Here is a 13,990-nt window from a genome sequence, read left to right as displayed (position 1 = left end):
GCATAGTGAACCCGACTGCTTACATGTTTATTGCGGCATGTAAAGTCTGCTATATGGCACTAAAGGGTTAACAATGCAGTAATATATGTAAATTGTTCAGAGTATTTAATTTCTCGCAGAATAAATTTAAATCTACCGTAGGCCGGGTCTTTGCTCTTTGTGAAGTGTAAGCTGTTGACCACAACATAAATAGAACTGGCATTTCGAAAGACTTTCCGTTCTCATTAGTTCATCGACTCGCGAAATACCGTGTCTCTCGGTTCTAAGCAACATGGATTCTGGAATTCAGGAATTCTTTAAAAATAAAACCATTTTCCTAACGGGAGGCTCAGGATATTTAGGAAAAGGTATTCTGAATAATTTAAAAATTTCAAGAGCTTATGATCATGCCTTTCAGTGGTTACCGAAAATCTCCTGAGGACAACCGATGTGAAACGAATATACTCACTTATCCGGCCAAAGCGTGGTGTGTCCATTGAAGAACGCACCTCAGTTTGGGAGACGGAACCGGTGAGTCCTTAATATTCTCAGCTCCATGGTCAGTTACAACCCGAAACTCCTTAGATTTTCAAGGTGCTCCTAAAGGCCAAGCCCCAGGCCCTGAAGCGAATTTTTCCCATCGCCGGCGATTGCCTGGAACCGGATTTGGGCATAAGTGAGTCGGACCGGAAGCTGCTGGTCTCCGAGGTGCAAGTAGTTATCCATGGAGCAGCCACCGTGCGCTTTGACGAGGCGCTGCACTTGTCCCTGGCCATCAACGTGCGAGCCACCCGGTTGATGCTGCAGCTGGCCAAGCAGATGACACAGTTAGTGTCCTTCGTCCATGTTTCGACCGCTTACTCCAACTGCGTAGTGACTGAAATCAATGAGAGGTTTTATCCGGAGCATCTGAAGGATAATTCGGACAAGATATTGGCCTTAGGCGAGCTCTTGAGTAGTGAGACGATAGATAGCATGACGACATCGTTGATAGGATCCTTTCCAAACACTTACACTTACATCAAGGCCCTGGCGGAGGATGTGATCCGGAGGGAGGCTGGTGACCTGCCCCTGTGCGTCTTCCGACCGGCGATCAGTAAGTTAATAAATTAGGATACCCCAGAATCTGGCGCTGCAACTAACTTATCCTTAGTTATGCCTACCTACAAGGACCCCGTCGTTGGATGGACGGAGAATTTATATGGACCCCAGACCCTTATCTTTGGCACAGCTCGCGGTGTAGTGCGGGTCGTCATGGTAGATCCCAAAGTCATCATCAGTATGGTGCCGGCTGACTTTTGTGGTAACGCAGTCCTGGCCTGTGCCTGGCACGCTGGAGGAAATTCTCGAGAACTAGCCGAGGCAGGAGAGCCTCCTATTTACACGTTGGCTTCCAGCAAGGAAAACCAGATGAGCATCGGTACTTTCGTCCACTCAATATACGCTCATTGCAGTCGAATTCCGCTAACCAAGATGCTGTGGTATCCTTTTATCCTCTGCATTCCCCCCTTCCTCTTTCCGTTGGCTGCCTTCTTTTATCACACTCTTCCGGGATACTTCTTCGATGCACTACTTCTCCTTATGGGCCGCAAGCCCTTCCTGACAAAGCTGTACCGAAAAATACACAAGAATATTGCCATCCTAGGCCCATTCACACGGACCACCTTTAATTTTGGCATGGAAAACACTACGGGACTGCTGCATGCAATCTCCAAGCGGGATCGAAGCATCTACGACTTTGACATGGACCGTCTGGACTGGGTCGAGTATTTTTATGGTGCCACGGATGGCTTGCGAGAGTATATGGGCAAGGAGCCGCCCACCGAGGAGTCCGTTGCCAAGGCTGTAAAGCTCATGAAGCGGTAGGTTCCATTCTTTGTTATTCGATCTGCTTGATGATCAATGTTCCTTCTTTCCAGCCTTAAGATCCTTCACTATGGTTTCACGGTCACGTTGGTCTCAGTAGCCATGTACGGCTTGGTTCCTCTTTAAATGTATTCGTATTACAAATTCACAAAATATTATATAAATCAGCTTTAAATGAATTAAATAAATGCAATGCAATGCTTACGTCCCGTCTGTGTGCATAATCAAGCTTCGATTTAAATCTCGAGCTCGACAGCTTTCTAACACGTACCACTTCAAATTCAGGAGTGAGCTCGACTGTGAGATACCCGGCACCCTAAACTGTTCGCATTGAATTCAAAATGAAGTCTCCAAATGGCATTTAGTGAAAATCTTTCCAAGTCTCTCCGAAACTTTCAAAATAAGTTACGAAAATATTCAAAATCCAACAAGTCTATCCAACATACATATATCTTATTACTAAATTACTAAAATTAAGAATACATAGGAGTCAAGAAGCCGATTAAATCGATCCGACAGTAATGTTGATCAACTGTATACATTATTTATAGGTCGGAGAGGTCTGTTATTATAACCTTGTAACCAAAAATCCTTGCCAATTTTATCCTATAGACTTTTATATTGCGTATGTAAACTTTTCTAATTTAGAAAATTATATAAAATATATTATATTTTCAGGCTCCTGACAGGTAGCGGATAATCCCATTTCGAAGTCATACCCTTGCTAGAATGCAGACCTCGACCTATACAAGGTGCTGCTTCTACAATTTAAAATATATAGCGCTGATACTTTTAAACGAATTTCCAGTCTAATTGGTGCAGTCCGCTTTTGAGCAACATGGATTCTGGAATTCAGGAATTCTTTAAAAATAAAACCATTTTCCTAACGGGTGGCTCGGGATATTTAGGAAAAGGTATTTAGGAATATTTTAAAATTTTTAAGAGCTCATGATCATGCCTTTCAGTGGTTACCGAGAAACTCCTACGGACAACCGAGGTGAAACGAATCTATTCGCTCATCCGGCCAAAGCGCGGTGTGTCCATTGAAGAACGCATCTTATCCTTGGAGAAGGAACCAGTAAGTTTTTAGCCCCAAGAACGTGGCTGAATCTCACCTGCAGCCCTTTAGATTTTTAAGGTGCTCTTGAAGGCCAAGCCGGAGGCGCTGCACCGAATCTATCCCATTGCAGGCGATTGTTCGGACCCTGATCTAGGCATAAGTGACTCGGACCGGAAGCTGCTGGTCTCCGAGGTGCAAGTGGTTATCCATGGAGCAGCCACCGTGCGCTTCGACGAGCCTTTGCACTTCGCCCTGGCCATCAACGTGCGCGCCACCCGGCTGATGTTGCAGCTGGCCAAGCAGATGACCCAACTGGTGTCCTACGTCCATATCTCAACCGCTTACTCCAATTGTGTGGTGACTGAAATCGATGAGAGGTTCTATCCAGAGAACCTGAGCTACAGTTCAGATAAGATCCTGGCAATAAGCAATATTTTAGGTAATGAGAGAATGGACAGTCTGACATCTTACTTGATTGGATCCTTCCCGAACACATACGCCTACACTAAAGCATTGTCGGAGGACTTCATCCGGAGGGAGGCGGGTGACCTGCCCCTGTGCATCTTCCGACCAGCGATCAGTAAGTTTTCGTTATTGAGGATACCCTGAACTGTGAAACTGGAAATTGCCTATTTCAGTTATGCCCACCTACAAGGACCCCGTAATTGGCTGGATGGATAATCTCTTCGGGCCCATGGCAATTGTATTCGGCGCTGCTCGCGGAGTGGTGCGTGCCGTGATGGTGGAATCTAAAGCCAAGATCGGCATGGTTCCTGCCGATTATTGTGGTAACGTGACCCTGGCCTGTGCGTGGAAAACAGGACAAAATCCTGTCAAGCAAGGTGATGCTGAAAATTCTCCTATTTACACTTTGGCTCCCAGCGAGAAAAATACGATAAGCTTTGGTACCTATATCTCCAAAACACTCATACATCGCGATCTGACCCCGATAACAAAGATGATTTGGTACCCATTTCTCCTGTGTATTTCTCCCCCCTTTTTCCCGTTGGCCGCCTTTTTTTACCACACCCTTCCGGGATACTTCTTCGATGCACTACTTTTCCTCATGGGCCGCAAGCCCATCCTGACAAAGCTGTACCCAAAAATACACAAAAACTTCGCCTTCCTGCGTCCATTCGCATGCACCTCCTTTAACTTTGGCACAGCAAACACCCAAAGCCTGTTGGAGGCGATGTCCAAGTACGATCGCAGCTTTTACAACTTTGATATGGCCGATCTGGACTGGAACGACTATCTCAGATGTGCCATACATGGCTTGCGAAAGTATATTGCCAAGGACACAAATAGCGCTGAGTCCATTGCCAAAGCCCTGAAGCTCAAGAATCGGTGAGATCTATAATTTTATTTGATTTCGGCTTGCTGATCTAGGTATTTGTCTTTCAGGCTTAAGGTTCTTCACTATGTATCTGTGATGTTTTTGGGCTCGGCAGTTGCTTACGGAATGTGGATTCTCGCGAAGCTTTTTATTGGTTAAGTTTCCGGAGGGGTAGAAACTCTGTTATTTACTGAACTGGATTTTTTGAAAATATGAAAATATATGAATAAATATAGGGTAAGGTGGGGAAAAGCCGACCTAGTAAATGGTTTTGGCTATAAAAAAATACGAAAAAGTTCATTTTTGCTATGTTCAAAAATGATGGGGTAAACCCGACCGCCTATGTTTTTGGTTGATTTAGAACAGATATAACCTAAATATAGGTTTTGCAATGATAAATCAATCAATGTTATGTTATATAATGATAATAAAAGATAATAGAATTAAAAAAATGAAAATAGCAAAATAATTAATCAGTATCATCTGATTCGCTGCTCAAATAGCTTGCTGGCGTTTTTTGGTTCGAGTTGAACGTCTGGTTGGCTGCAATGTTAATGGTTTTGGTGTGATTGTTGTTTTTTTGGCTTTTTTTGCGGCAGGATTTACCCCACTATTTAGAGGTCGGATTTGCCCCACCACGTAATTTTTCATAAAAACGCAATTAAAAAAGAAATTATGAAAAAAAATGAACCAAACTTATATGCACTTTGTAGGACTTTATTCAAAGAATCTAAATCCACTTACCTTTTCATGCGATAACTTTGACAAAAAGAAATATCCTGCAGTTAATTATGCACAAAAATGAAACTTAAAGTTGTCAAAACAAACTTGTTGTCGTTTGACCATCTCAATATTGACTAATAAAATGGTGTCATACCACCATTTTCATTGTTTTCGATGCTCTACACGACAACACTAATATTAGTTTGCGTAGTGTTTCCGATTTTCGAAAACAGAGGGAGGTCGGGTTTACCCACACTGTCGGCTTTACCCCACCTTACCCTATATTTTTTGATTTATTATATGCTGTTGTAGTTATTTTTTAACCTAGAATGAGAATATAGTATGTAAGTATATTCCAATTTTATTTTAATACATACATTTTGACTAATTTGTTTACTCAAAACCCATTTGATTATAATTCACAGATTATAATTCACTTGGCATTACATTGCTATATTCAAAAATTCTAAAAAGCTTTGAAATGTATTCCGTATGTATTTCCGTATACGTAAACTAATTACCTAATTCCTCGACTTTAGGTTTTATTATAATCTAATTAAATGTTACGTTCTCTTAGCGATGGGACCTCGATCAAGAACATTCTTCTATAAAAAATAGAAAAAAAAACATTGAACAGTAAACTTTCAAATCATTTGACAAAAAATTCCCTTGACTAAAATGCACTTAAACAGCCATCTATTGAAAAACCAATCAAGTTCTTCATGTTAATTCATTGAGTCGTCCAAATGAAGTGCAGAAAACTCACCTCTAATCCATGCACGCGCCGAAATTATGTAATTTTGCCTTTGCTTTTCCTACTAAGTAGAATTTTAAATAAAGAGCACCGACAGTTTAGAATTGCTTTTCAGTCTATTCTGTGCGATTGGCGTGGGCAGCACCCAAGGAAAAACACATAAGCAACATGGATACTGGAATACAAGAATTCTTCAGCAATAAAACAGTTTTCCTTACTGGTGGCTCTGGATTTTTAGGAAAAGGTATCCCGAATTTGTAAAACATTTCTGCTAGTTACTGGATTATGGCTTTCAGTGTTGACTGAGAAACTCCTGAGGACAACCGAGGTGAAATGCATTTACTCGCTCCTGAGACCCAAACGCGGAGTGTCCATTGGAGATCGTATTTCAGCCTGGGAGAAGGACCCGATTTTCGGGGAGCTCTTAAAGGCCAAGCCGGAGGCCTTGCACCGAATCCATCCAATCGCTGGCGATTGCCTTGACCCGGATCTGGGCATAAGTGACTCGGACCGGAAGTTGCTGGTCTCCGAGGTGCAAGTGGTTATCCATGGAGCAGCCACCGTGCGCTTCGACGAGGCCCTGCACCTTGCCTTGGTTGTCAACGTGCGCGCCACCCGACTAATGCTTCAGCTGGCCAAACAGATGACCAAACTGGTGTCCTACGTCCATATCTCGACCGCTTACTCCAACTGCGTGGTGACTGAAATCAATGAGAGGTTTTATCCGGAGCATCTGAAGGATAGTTCGGACAAGATATTGGCCTTAGGCGAGCTCTTGAGTAATAAGACGATAGACAGCATGACGACATCGTTGATAGGATCCTTTCCAAACACTTACACCTACACCAAAGCTCTGGCGGAGGATGTGATCCTGAGGGAGGCCGGTGACCTGCCCATGTGCGTGTTCCGTCCGGCGATCAGTAAGTAAATAAAAAAAGGATACGATGACGCTGTTAATTAGCTGCTCTCAGTTATGTCTACCTACAAGGACCCCGTCGTTGGATGGACGGACAATCTGTACGGACCGATGGCCCTGGCTTATGGGGGAGCTCGCGGTGTTGTGCGGGTCGTCATGTCAGATCCTAATGTTATGCTCAGCGTAGTTCCGGCAGAATATTGCAGCAATTTGGCACTGACCTGTGCCTGGAAGACGGGAGTAGATGCTAGCCAAGGTGGTAAGCCAGAAAAACCTCCAATTTATCAATTTGCTCCCAGCGAAAATAATGAGATAACTCAGAAGTCATTTATCGACTTGTTGGTTATGAATCGAGACCGTACCCCTCTGACTAAGATGCTCTGGTACCCGTATGTCCTCTTGATTCCCCCCTTTCTCTTTTCGCTGGCTGCATTCTTTTACCACACTATTCCCGGCTACTTCCTCGATATGCTGCTGCGTCTCTCGGGCCGAAAGCCCATTCTGGTGAAAACGTATCAAAAAATACACAAGAATATAAACGTCTTACGACTGTTCTCCAATACCACCTTTCACTTTGGCATGTCGAATACCCAACGGCTGTTAGAGGCGATGTCTAAGAAGGATCGCAGCATGTACGACTTTGACATGGTTCCTTTGGACTGGACCGACTACCTAAGATGTTGCATAGCTGGCATGCGACTATATATTGCCAAGGACCCAAACACCCAGGAGTCCATAAGCAAGGCTCTGAGGCTTAAGAATATGTAAGGCTTAGTATTAGATTATGCGTTTACCCTCATTACTACCATCTTCCTTTGTAGTCTTAAGGTCCTGCACTGTGTCCTTTCGATCTCTTTGGCCACTGGCGCTGGATACGGCATTTGGAGATTGGCCAAGCTTTTCATTTGAGTTCGCGGAGACAGATGTGTGACTATAATTCCCTTGTGTTTTCTTAGGTTAAATATATATTCAGTTATTTACTACACGCTAAAATTATCTGAGTATTCAAAGATGCGAGGGAACAGTTACCGACTCAAATTAAGTAGTCTTCTTTTGGGCAGCACGCATTGTGTATAATTCTAAAATAGGTATTTTACATGAACTGAGCAATACAGAAAGCTTTGGTGTTATTGACAGAACCACGATTTTGGAATATCTGTGAATCAGTTACCTACTAATCAAACCCTTGTTATCTCTTTTCAATTTCATTTCTGGATTGTATTTAATATGGAATTAAATATAATTTATTTAAAAAATATTTTAAATGATTCTTTTGTCTAAAATATGACCAAAAGTAGTATCTCAGATTGATCAAATGTTGATCCATATTTTAATTAGGAAATAAAAAATGTGTGTATGTATGCAGATCTAAATCCGATTAGCACACGAAGTAAGCTCGTGCTACTCAGCTTTATGAGATACTTAGCTACTTAGCTTTACGATTTCCATAAGTTCAGACTTGTTGACCAATGGGTCAGTAGCTTTAATTTTCCATCGCGCAAAATATTAAATGTCTTCAGTTCACTTTTAGAACTACGGCTTAGAGTAAGCAATCATATACACAAAATTAAACTGATATTTAAGGATAGATAGAAGGAAGTTCGTTTGGCGCTGCACCTCTGGAAAAGGGTAAATATTTAGATATAAGAAAATCACATTATATTTTGATAAAGAGATTTAAAAAAAGGCGCACACAATAAGCAATTTTTCTCTTTAATTCTACGATTGCTTTATATATTTCATTTAACATTTGCTTTACTGTTTTTAATATATTCCGAATTATTGAACCACTGAGTGGTGTCCAATCAATAGCGTAACCTCTAGGTTGGTGCTTTTATAAATATAATTTATTTACCCATGCATAGTTAAATATTTAATGAATATTCATAAAATTATGAATTAAGGGTAAGTCGATCGATTTAATAGTAATTTCAGAAGATTACTCACGAAACCATTTAAATTATTAATTAAATTTTACTTTGCAATGACTATTATATAACGTAATATAAGTACCTCAAACTTAATTAATAAATACCAATAAATAATTCCAATAAATACCTTTATTTATTTGTATTCCAATATATATACCAATTAATTAGATCGTCAAAGCCCTTCATTTTTAGGCTTTCATAACCGGAATAGGGTTCCGTTTTAAGTTGATTTAATAGTATTCCAAAGGTTGCTTCGCTTAGGCTTGCATATAATTGACCGGATCACAGTTCGGGTGGCACAGAATGTTTATATATAAGCAGCACGGCCAAGCTATACTTATTTCTCATTGAAAAGCATTACAAGTCGCAAGCATCGGAGGCGTACGCTTTAGGCCCAACAATGGAGTGCGGTATTCAGGATTTCTACAAAGACAAGGTCGTGTATCTAACGGGAGCCACCGGATTTTTGGGAAGAGGTGCGTCCCGTGAGATTCCATTTAAATCCCTTGGGATTCATTGTTCTACTGCCTCTAGTGATTATTGAAAAGCTCTTGCGAGCTACGGATGTGAAACGTATATACGCCATGGTTAGGCCCAAACGAAACCAGGATATTCAGACACGATTTCAGAATTGGCAAAAGGATCCAGTGAGAGACAAATAACAGTTTTAATTGAGATATATATGTAGTGCTAATGTCCCTTTAGCTCTTCGAAGTCCTGCTCAAGTCGAAGCCCCAGGCACTTCAGCGAGTCTTTACCATCGCTGGCGATTGTCTCGAGCACGATTTAGGCATTAGCGTTAAGGATCGCCAGCTCCTGGCCTCCGAGGTGCAGATCTTCATCCATGGAGCTGCCACGGTGAGGTTCAATGAGCCCCTTCACATAGCTATCACCATCAACACGCGAGCCACTAAGCTGATGCTTCAACTGGCTAAGGAAATGAAGCACCTCCAGGCCTTTCTCCATATCTCCTCGGCCTTCTCCAACTGCCCTGAGTTTCACATCGAAGAGAGGTTCTATCCCGAACTCTTAAACCTCAATTCGGAGAAAATTTTGGCCATGACTGAGATAGTGGGAGCCAAAATGATGAACAGTATGTCTTCCGTACTCGTTGGACCTTTCCCCAATACCTACACGTACTCGAAGGCCCTGGCTGAGGATGTGATCCTCAGAGAAGCGGGAGACCTTCCCCTGAGTGTTTTTCGCCCGGCAATTAGTAAGTGTGCCTTTAACAAGTTTCGTTGTGAGTTTAAACACTTGAATTATTGTCCTTTATATTAAGTTATTGCCAGCCACAAGGAACCTGTTTTCGGATGGATGGATAATCTCTATGGACCGATTACCCTTATGTACGGAATAGCCCATGGAGTTATACGACTGGTTGGCTTTGACAAGAAGGGTGTCACCAGTTTTGTGCCTGTGGACTACTGCGCCAATATGGCATTGGCCAGCATCTGGCAAACCGCCAAAAAGGGCACTGCACGACACCCGAAGGAACAACCGCCCATATTCACACTGGCGCCGAGTATCTCAAACTTGCTTAAACATACGGACTTCGTTAAGCTCGGAATGAGCCATCGGGAGGAGTTTCCGATAAATAAGATGATCTGGTATCCATTTTTGACCTGCGTCGACAAGCCTTGGCTGTATACCTTACTCGCCTTCTTCTACCACACACTACCCGGATATATGTTCGATCTGATCCTACGCTTGGTGGGAAAGAAGCCCCGAATGGTGGATCTCTATAGAAAAATACACATTAATGTGACCGCTATTCAGCATTTTTTGTTCAACAGTTGGAAATTCGAGACAAAGAGCGCTGATAAACTAAGGTCTCTAATGTCGATTGAAGATCGGGAAATGTACAACTTCGACATGGAGGCTCTCGACTGGAAGGTATATTTCAAGTCTGCCTTGTTTGGCATGCGACTTTACTTGGTAAAAGAGCCTCCAACCCAGGAATCCCTTGAGAGTGGACGACGACAGCTAAAGCGGTAGGTTGTGTTAAACATTTTTCAGTTTCCCCCTTACTAATCTTGGCTTTTTGAATAGGTTGAAGATATTACACTATAGTTTCATGGCCGTGCTCCTGTTCATTACTGGGTTCCTATTGTTGTCGCTGCTGAAAATCATTATGAGATATGGTTAGATATATAATGAGGGGATTAATGCTCTAGACGGCTATTTATGAGCGTTTTTCTTTATCAAATAAATAGGAATAATTTAAAAATATTTGGATTTTTTTTATTTTTGTTTTTATTTACTTTGTTTGATTAATGTATTGTAAAGATACACATACATAAATTCATGGTTATGTAGTGAAAGAAATAATTGAATTACCTGAAGTTAATAAAAAGATATTCTCCCAAGTTTCCAAATATTTTAATTGGCCACTTGCTCCACATTTTATTCAAGAAATCAACAATGTAAGCAAATAAGACTACAATTTGCACACAACGTAAACCGATTCTGGTTATGCAAGAGCTTCGCGTAATTTTAGACTCAACCTAATACTTGTTGGCCCAATTCTTTACTTTTCCACCGCACGGAGCATTTTTTGATTTCACTTCATATCTAAATCCGATTTTCTCACGAAGTAAGCTCGCGCTACTCAACTTTATAAGAAACTTAGCACTTAGCTTTATGATTTGCATAAGTTAAGAATCAATCCGGATTCCAGAGCTAGTTGACCAATAGTTCAGTAGCTTTAATTTTCCATCACGATTGCAATCATATAAACAAATTTAAACCGCTATTTAAGGATAAACAGTAGAAAATCGTTTTTTACTTTTGGGAAAAGGAATGCGCATTATTTTTTTAATAAGAGATTATAAAGAAATGTTGTACACAATAAGCTTTTTTTGTATGACCAATTTTCTTCTTTAATTCTATATTATCTTTTTATTTGATTTAATATTTGCTTTGCGGTTTTCAATATATTGCAAAATTGTTGGACCGCTGACTTGTGTCCAATCAATGGTGCAACCACTAGGTTGCTGCTTTTAATGAAAGTCACGACTGTCTAGGATGTAGTTGATCCCGTTCCAATTATTGTCACTTCATGTAAATATTGAGATATAAATAGTTCAAACTTTTAGTCCAACATATACCTATATTTATATATATAAATATACATATATATTTTAGATTATTATTCCTTTATACCAATTAATTAGATCTTCATAGCCCTGCAATTTTAAGCTTTCATAACCGGAATAAAATTCCCTTTTAAGTATATTTAGTACACGCTTCCGCTGCTATTCCAAAGGTAGCTTTGCTTAGGTTTGCATACAATTGACTGGATCACAGTTCGGGTGACCCAAGCTTTCTGGCACAGCATGTTTATATATAAGCAGCACGGCCAAGCTATACTCATTTCTCATTGAAAAGCATTACAAGTCGCAAGCATCGGAGGCGTACGCTTTAGGCCCAACAATGGAGTGCGGTATTCAGGATTTCTACAAAGACAAGGTCGTGTTTCTAACAGGCGCCACCGGATTTTTGGGAAGAGGTATGCGTCCCGTGAGATTCCATTTCAGTCCCTTGGGATTCATAATTCTACTGCCCCTAGTGATTATTGAAAAGCTCTTGCGAGCTACGGATGTGAAACGCATATACGCCATGGTTAGGCCCAAACGAAATCAGGATATTCAGGCACGAATTCAGAATTGGGAAAAGGATCCAGTGAGAGACAAATAACAGTTTTAATTGAGATATATATGTAGTGCTAATGTCCCTTTAGCTCTTCGAAGTCCTGCTCAAGTCGAAGCCCCAGGCACTTCAGCGAGTCTTTACCATCGCTGGCGATTGTCTCGAGCACGATTTAGGCATTAGCGTTAAGGATCGCCAGCTCCTGGCCTCCGAGGTGCAGATCTTCATCCATGGAGCTGCCACGGTGAGGTTCAATGAGCCCCTTCACATAGCTATCACCATCAACACGCGAGCCACTAAGCTGATGCTTCAACTGGCTAAGGAAATGAAGCACCTCCAGGCCTTTCTCCATATCTCGTCGGCATTCTCAAACTGCCCTGAGTTTCACATCGAAGAGAGGTTCTATCCCGAACTCTTAAACCTCAACTCGGAGAAAATTTTGGCCATGACTGAGATAGTGGGGGCCAAAATGATAGACAGTATATCCTCCGTACTCGTAGGATCTTTCCCCAATACCTACACGTACTCGAAGGCCCTGGCTGAGGATGTGATCCTCAGAGAAGCGGGAGACCTTCCCCTGAGTGTTTTTCGCCCGGCAATTAGTGAGTGTTCCTTTGTATCATTTACAATTTAAGTTAGTTTTAAATTGTTGTAATTTATCTAAAGTTATTGCCAGCCACAAAGAGCCTGTTAGCGGATGGATTGATAATCTCTACGGACCGATTACACTTATATACGGAATAGGCCACGGAGTTATACGTTTGGTCGGCCATAGCAAAAAGGGTACCACCAGTTTTGTTCCAGTGGACTACTGCGCCAATATGGCATTGGCCAGCATCTGGCAAACCGGCAAAAGAGACATTATACGAGACCCGAAGGAACAACCGCCCATATTCACACTGGCGCCGAGTACCTCAAACTTGCTTAGTCATACGGACTTCATTAAGTTCGGAATGAGCCATAGGGACGAGCTTGCAGTAAATAAGATGATCTGGTATCCATTTTTGAACTGCGTCTCCAAGCCTTGGCTGTATACCTTACTCGCCTTCTTCTACCACACACTACCCGGATATATGTTCGATCTAATCCTACGCTTGGCGGGAAAGAAGCCCCGAATGGTGGATCTCTATAGAAAAATACACATCAATGTGAACGCTATTCAGCATTTTTTGTTCAACAGTTGGAAATTCGAGACAAAGAGCGCTGATAAACTAAGGTCTCTAATGTCGATTGAAGATCGGGAAATGTACAACTTCGACATGGAGGCTCTCGACTGGAAGGAATATTTCAAATCTGCCTTGTTTGGCATGCGACTTTACTTGGGAAAAGAGCCTCCAACCAAGGAATCATTTGAGAGTGGACGACGACTGCTAAAGCTGTAAGTGTGCTAATAATATATTTTTGTTTTCCCGTTATTAATCTTGGCTTATTTCAATAGGTTCAAGATATTACACTATGGCTTAATGACAGTGCTCCTGTTGATTACTGTGTTCCTATTATGGTCTCTGCTCAAATTCATTATAAAATACTAATAGGGATAACAAGAAGAGATCACACCTCGAGGCGGATATTTTCGACCGTTTTTCTTTACCAAAGGAATAGGAATAAATTAAAAACATTTAGATATTTTTTTATGGTCAAGTAATGTGTCTGCTTATATAAATGTATTGTACAATTAGACATACATATATAAGTAAATGGTTATCTAGTGAATAAAATAATTGAATTACCTGAAGTTAATAAAATGCGCTTCCCCCAAATTGCCACATATTCG

General features: G+C 41.4%; 5 protein-coding genes across 5 annotated transcripts; all 5 read left to right on the top strand.

Annotated features, from left to right (window-relative positions):
* Nucleotides 1–236: 236 nt before the first annotated feature.
* Nucleotides 237–1,971, top strand: LOC108077574 (fatty acyl-CoA reductase wat-like). The gene is made up of 5 exons (XM_017170968.1): nt 237–347; nt 398–510; nt 565–1,075; nt 1,133–1,841; nt 1,899–1,971. The coding sequence occupies exons 1-5, from the start codon at nt 272–274 to the stop codon at nt 1,969–1,971; spliced, it is 1,482 nt and encodes a 493-aa protein (XP_017026457.1). The 5' UTR covers nt 237–271.
* Nucleotides 1,972–2,327: 356 nt separating this feature from the next.
* Nucleotides 2,328–4,541, top strand: LOC108077573 (fatty acyl-CoA reductase wat-like). The gene is made up of 6 exons (XM_017170967.2): nt 2,328–2,470; nt 2,524–2,759; nt 2,811–2,923; nt 2,975–3,485; nt 3,544–4,252; nt 4,310–4,541. Exons 2-6 carry the CDS (start codon nt 2,684–2,686, stop codon nt 4,398–4,400), a joined length of 1,500 nt encoding a protein of 499 aa, XP_017026456.1. The 5' UTR covers nt 2,328–2,470; nt 2,524–2,683; the 3' UTR covers nt 4,401–4,541.
* A 1,287-nt stretch (nt 4,542–5,828) lies between these two features.
* LOC121503257 (fatty acyl-CoA reductase wat-like) lies at nt 5,829–7,627 on the top strand. Its single transcript, XM_041777505.2, has 4 exons — nt 5,829–5,962; nt 6,015–6,638; nt 6,690–7,398; nt 7,456–7,627. The coding sequence occupies exons 1-4, from the start codon at nt 5,887–5,889 to the stop codon at nt 7,541–7,543; spliced, it is 1,497 nt and encodes a 498-aa protein (XP_041633439.1). The 5' UTR covers nt 5,829–5,886; the 3' UTR covers nt 7,544–7,627.
* Nucleotides 7,628–7,969: 342 nt separating this feature from the next.
* LOC108077572 (fatty acyl-CoA reductase wat) lies at nt 7,970–10,934 on the top strand. The gene is made up of 6 exons (XM_017170966.3): nt 7,970–8,263; nt 8,827–9,041; nt 9,100–9,212; nt 9,271–9,781; nt 9,848–10,559; nt 10,618–10,934. The coding sequence occupies exons 2-6, from the start codon at nt 8,966–8,968 to the stop codon at nt 10,712–10,714; spliced, it is 1,509 nt and encodes a 502-aa protein (XP_017026455.2). The 5' UTR covers nt 7,970–8,263; nt 8,827–8,965; the 3' UTR covers nt 10,715–10,934.
* Nucleotides 10,935–11,962: 1,028 nt separating this feature from the next.
* On the top strand, nt 11,963–13,990 carry LOC108077657 (fatty acyl-CoA reductase wat-like). The gene is made up of 5 exons (XM_017171072.3): nt 11,963–12,076; nt 12,137–12,249; nt 12,308–12,818; nt 12,883–13,594; nt 13,655–13,990. Exons 1-5 carry the CDS (start codon nt 12,001–12,003, stop codon nt 13,746–13,748), a joined length of 1,506 nt encoding a protein of 501 aa, XP_017026561.1. The 5' UTR covers nt 11,963–12,000; the 3' UTR covers nt 13,749–13,990.

Source organism: Drosophila kikkawai, chromosome 3R, assembly GCF_030179895.1.
Source record: "Drosophila kikkawai strain 14028-0561.14 chromosome 3R, DkikHiC1v2, whole genome shotgun sequence".
Taxonomy (NCBI): Eukaryota; Metazoa; Arthropoda; class Insecta; order Diptera; family Drosophilidae; genus Drosophila; species Drosophila kikkawai.
The sequence above is the reverse complement of the archived record's forward strand: the minus strand, read 5'-3'. Positions and strand labels throughout refer to the sequence as shown.

Excerpts from the sequence above, each read along its gene's own strand:
- LOC108077574 (XM_017170968.1), top strand. The coding sequence starts at position 272 with ATGGATTCTGGAATTCAGGAATTCTTTAAAAATAAAACCATTTTCCTA. Across the intron at positions 511-564 it reads CAGTTTGGGAGACGGAACCG|ATTTTCAAGGTGCTCCTAAA; the intron begins GTGAGTCCTTAA and ends GAAACTCCTTAG. Across the intron at positions 1,842-1,898 it reads GCTGTAAAGCTCATGAAGCG|CCTTAAGATCCTTCACTATG; the intron begins GTAGGTTCCATT and ends CCTTCTTTCCAG.
- LOC108077573 (XM_017170967.2), top strand. The coding sequence starts at position 2,684 with ATGGATTCTGGAATTCAGGAATTCTTTAAAAATAAAACCATTTTCCTA. Across the intron at positions 2,760-2,810 it reads CTCGGGATATTTAGGAAAAG|TGGTTACCGAGAAACTCCTA; the intron begins GTATTTAGGAAT and ends CATGCCTTTCAG. Across the intron at positions 3,486-3,543 it reads CATCTTCCGACCAGCGATCA|TTATGCCCACCTACAAGGAC; the intron begins GTAAGTTTTCGT and ends TGCCTATTTCAG.
- LOC121503257 (XM_041777505.2), top strand. The coding sequence starts at position 5,887 with ATGGATACTGGAATACAAGAATTCTTCAGCAATAAAACAGTTTTCCTT. Across the intron at positions 5,963-6,014 it reads CTCTGGATTTTTAGGAAAAG|TGTTGACTGAGAAACTCCTG; the intron begins GTATCCCGAATT and ends TATGGCTTTCAG. Across the intron at positions 7,399-7,455 it reads GCTCTGAGGCTTAAGAATAT|TCTTAAGGTCCTGCACTGTG; the intron begins GTAAGGCTTAGT and ends CTTCCTTTGTAG.
- LOC108077572 (XM_017170966.3), top strand. The coding sequence starts at position 8,966 with ATGGAGTGCGGTATTCAGGATTTCTACAAAGACAAGGTCGTGTATCTA. Across the intron at positions 9,042-9,099 it reads CACCGGATTTTTGGGAAGAG|TGATTATTGAAAAGCTCTTG; the intron begins GTGCGTCCCGTG and ends TACTGCCTCTAG. Across the intron at positions 9,213-9,270 it reads AGAATTGGCAAAAGGATCCA|CTCTTCGAAGTCCTGCTCAA; the intron begins GTGAGAGACAAA and ends ATGTCCCTTTAG.
- LOC108077657 (XM_017171072.3), top strand. The coding sequence starts at position 12,001 with ATGGAGTGCGGTATTCAGGATTTCTACAAAGACAAGGTCGTGTTTCTA. Across the intron at positions 12,819-12,882 it reads TGTTTTTCGCCCGGCAATTA|TTATTGCCAGCCACAAAGAG; the intron begins GTGAGTGTTCCT and ends ATTTATCTAAAG. Across the intron at positions 13,595-13,654 it reads GGACGACGACTGCTAAAGCT|GTTCAAGATATTACACTATG; the intron begins GTAAGTGTGCTA and ends TTATTTCAATAG.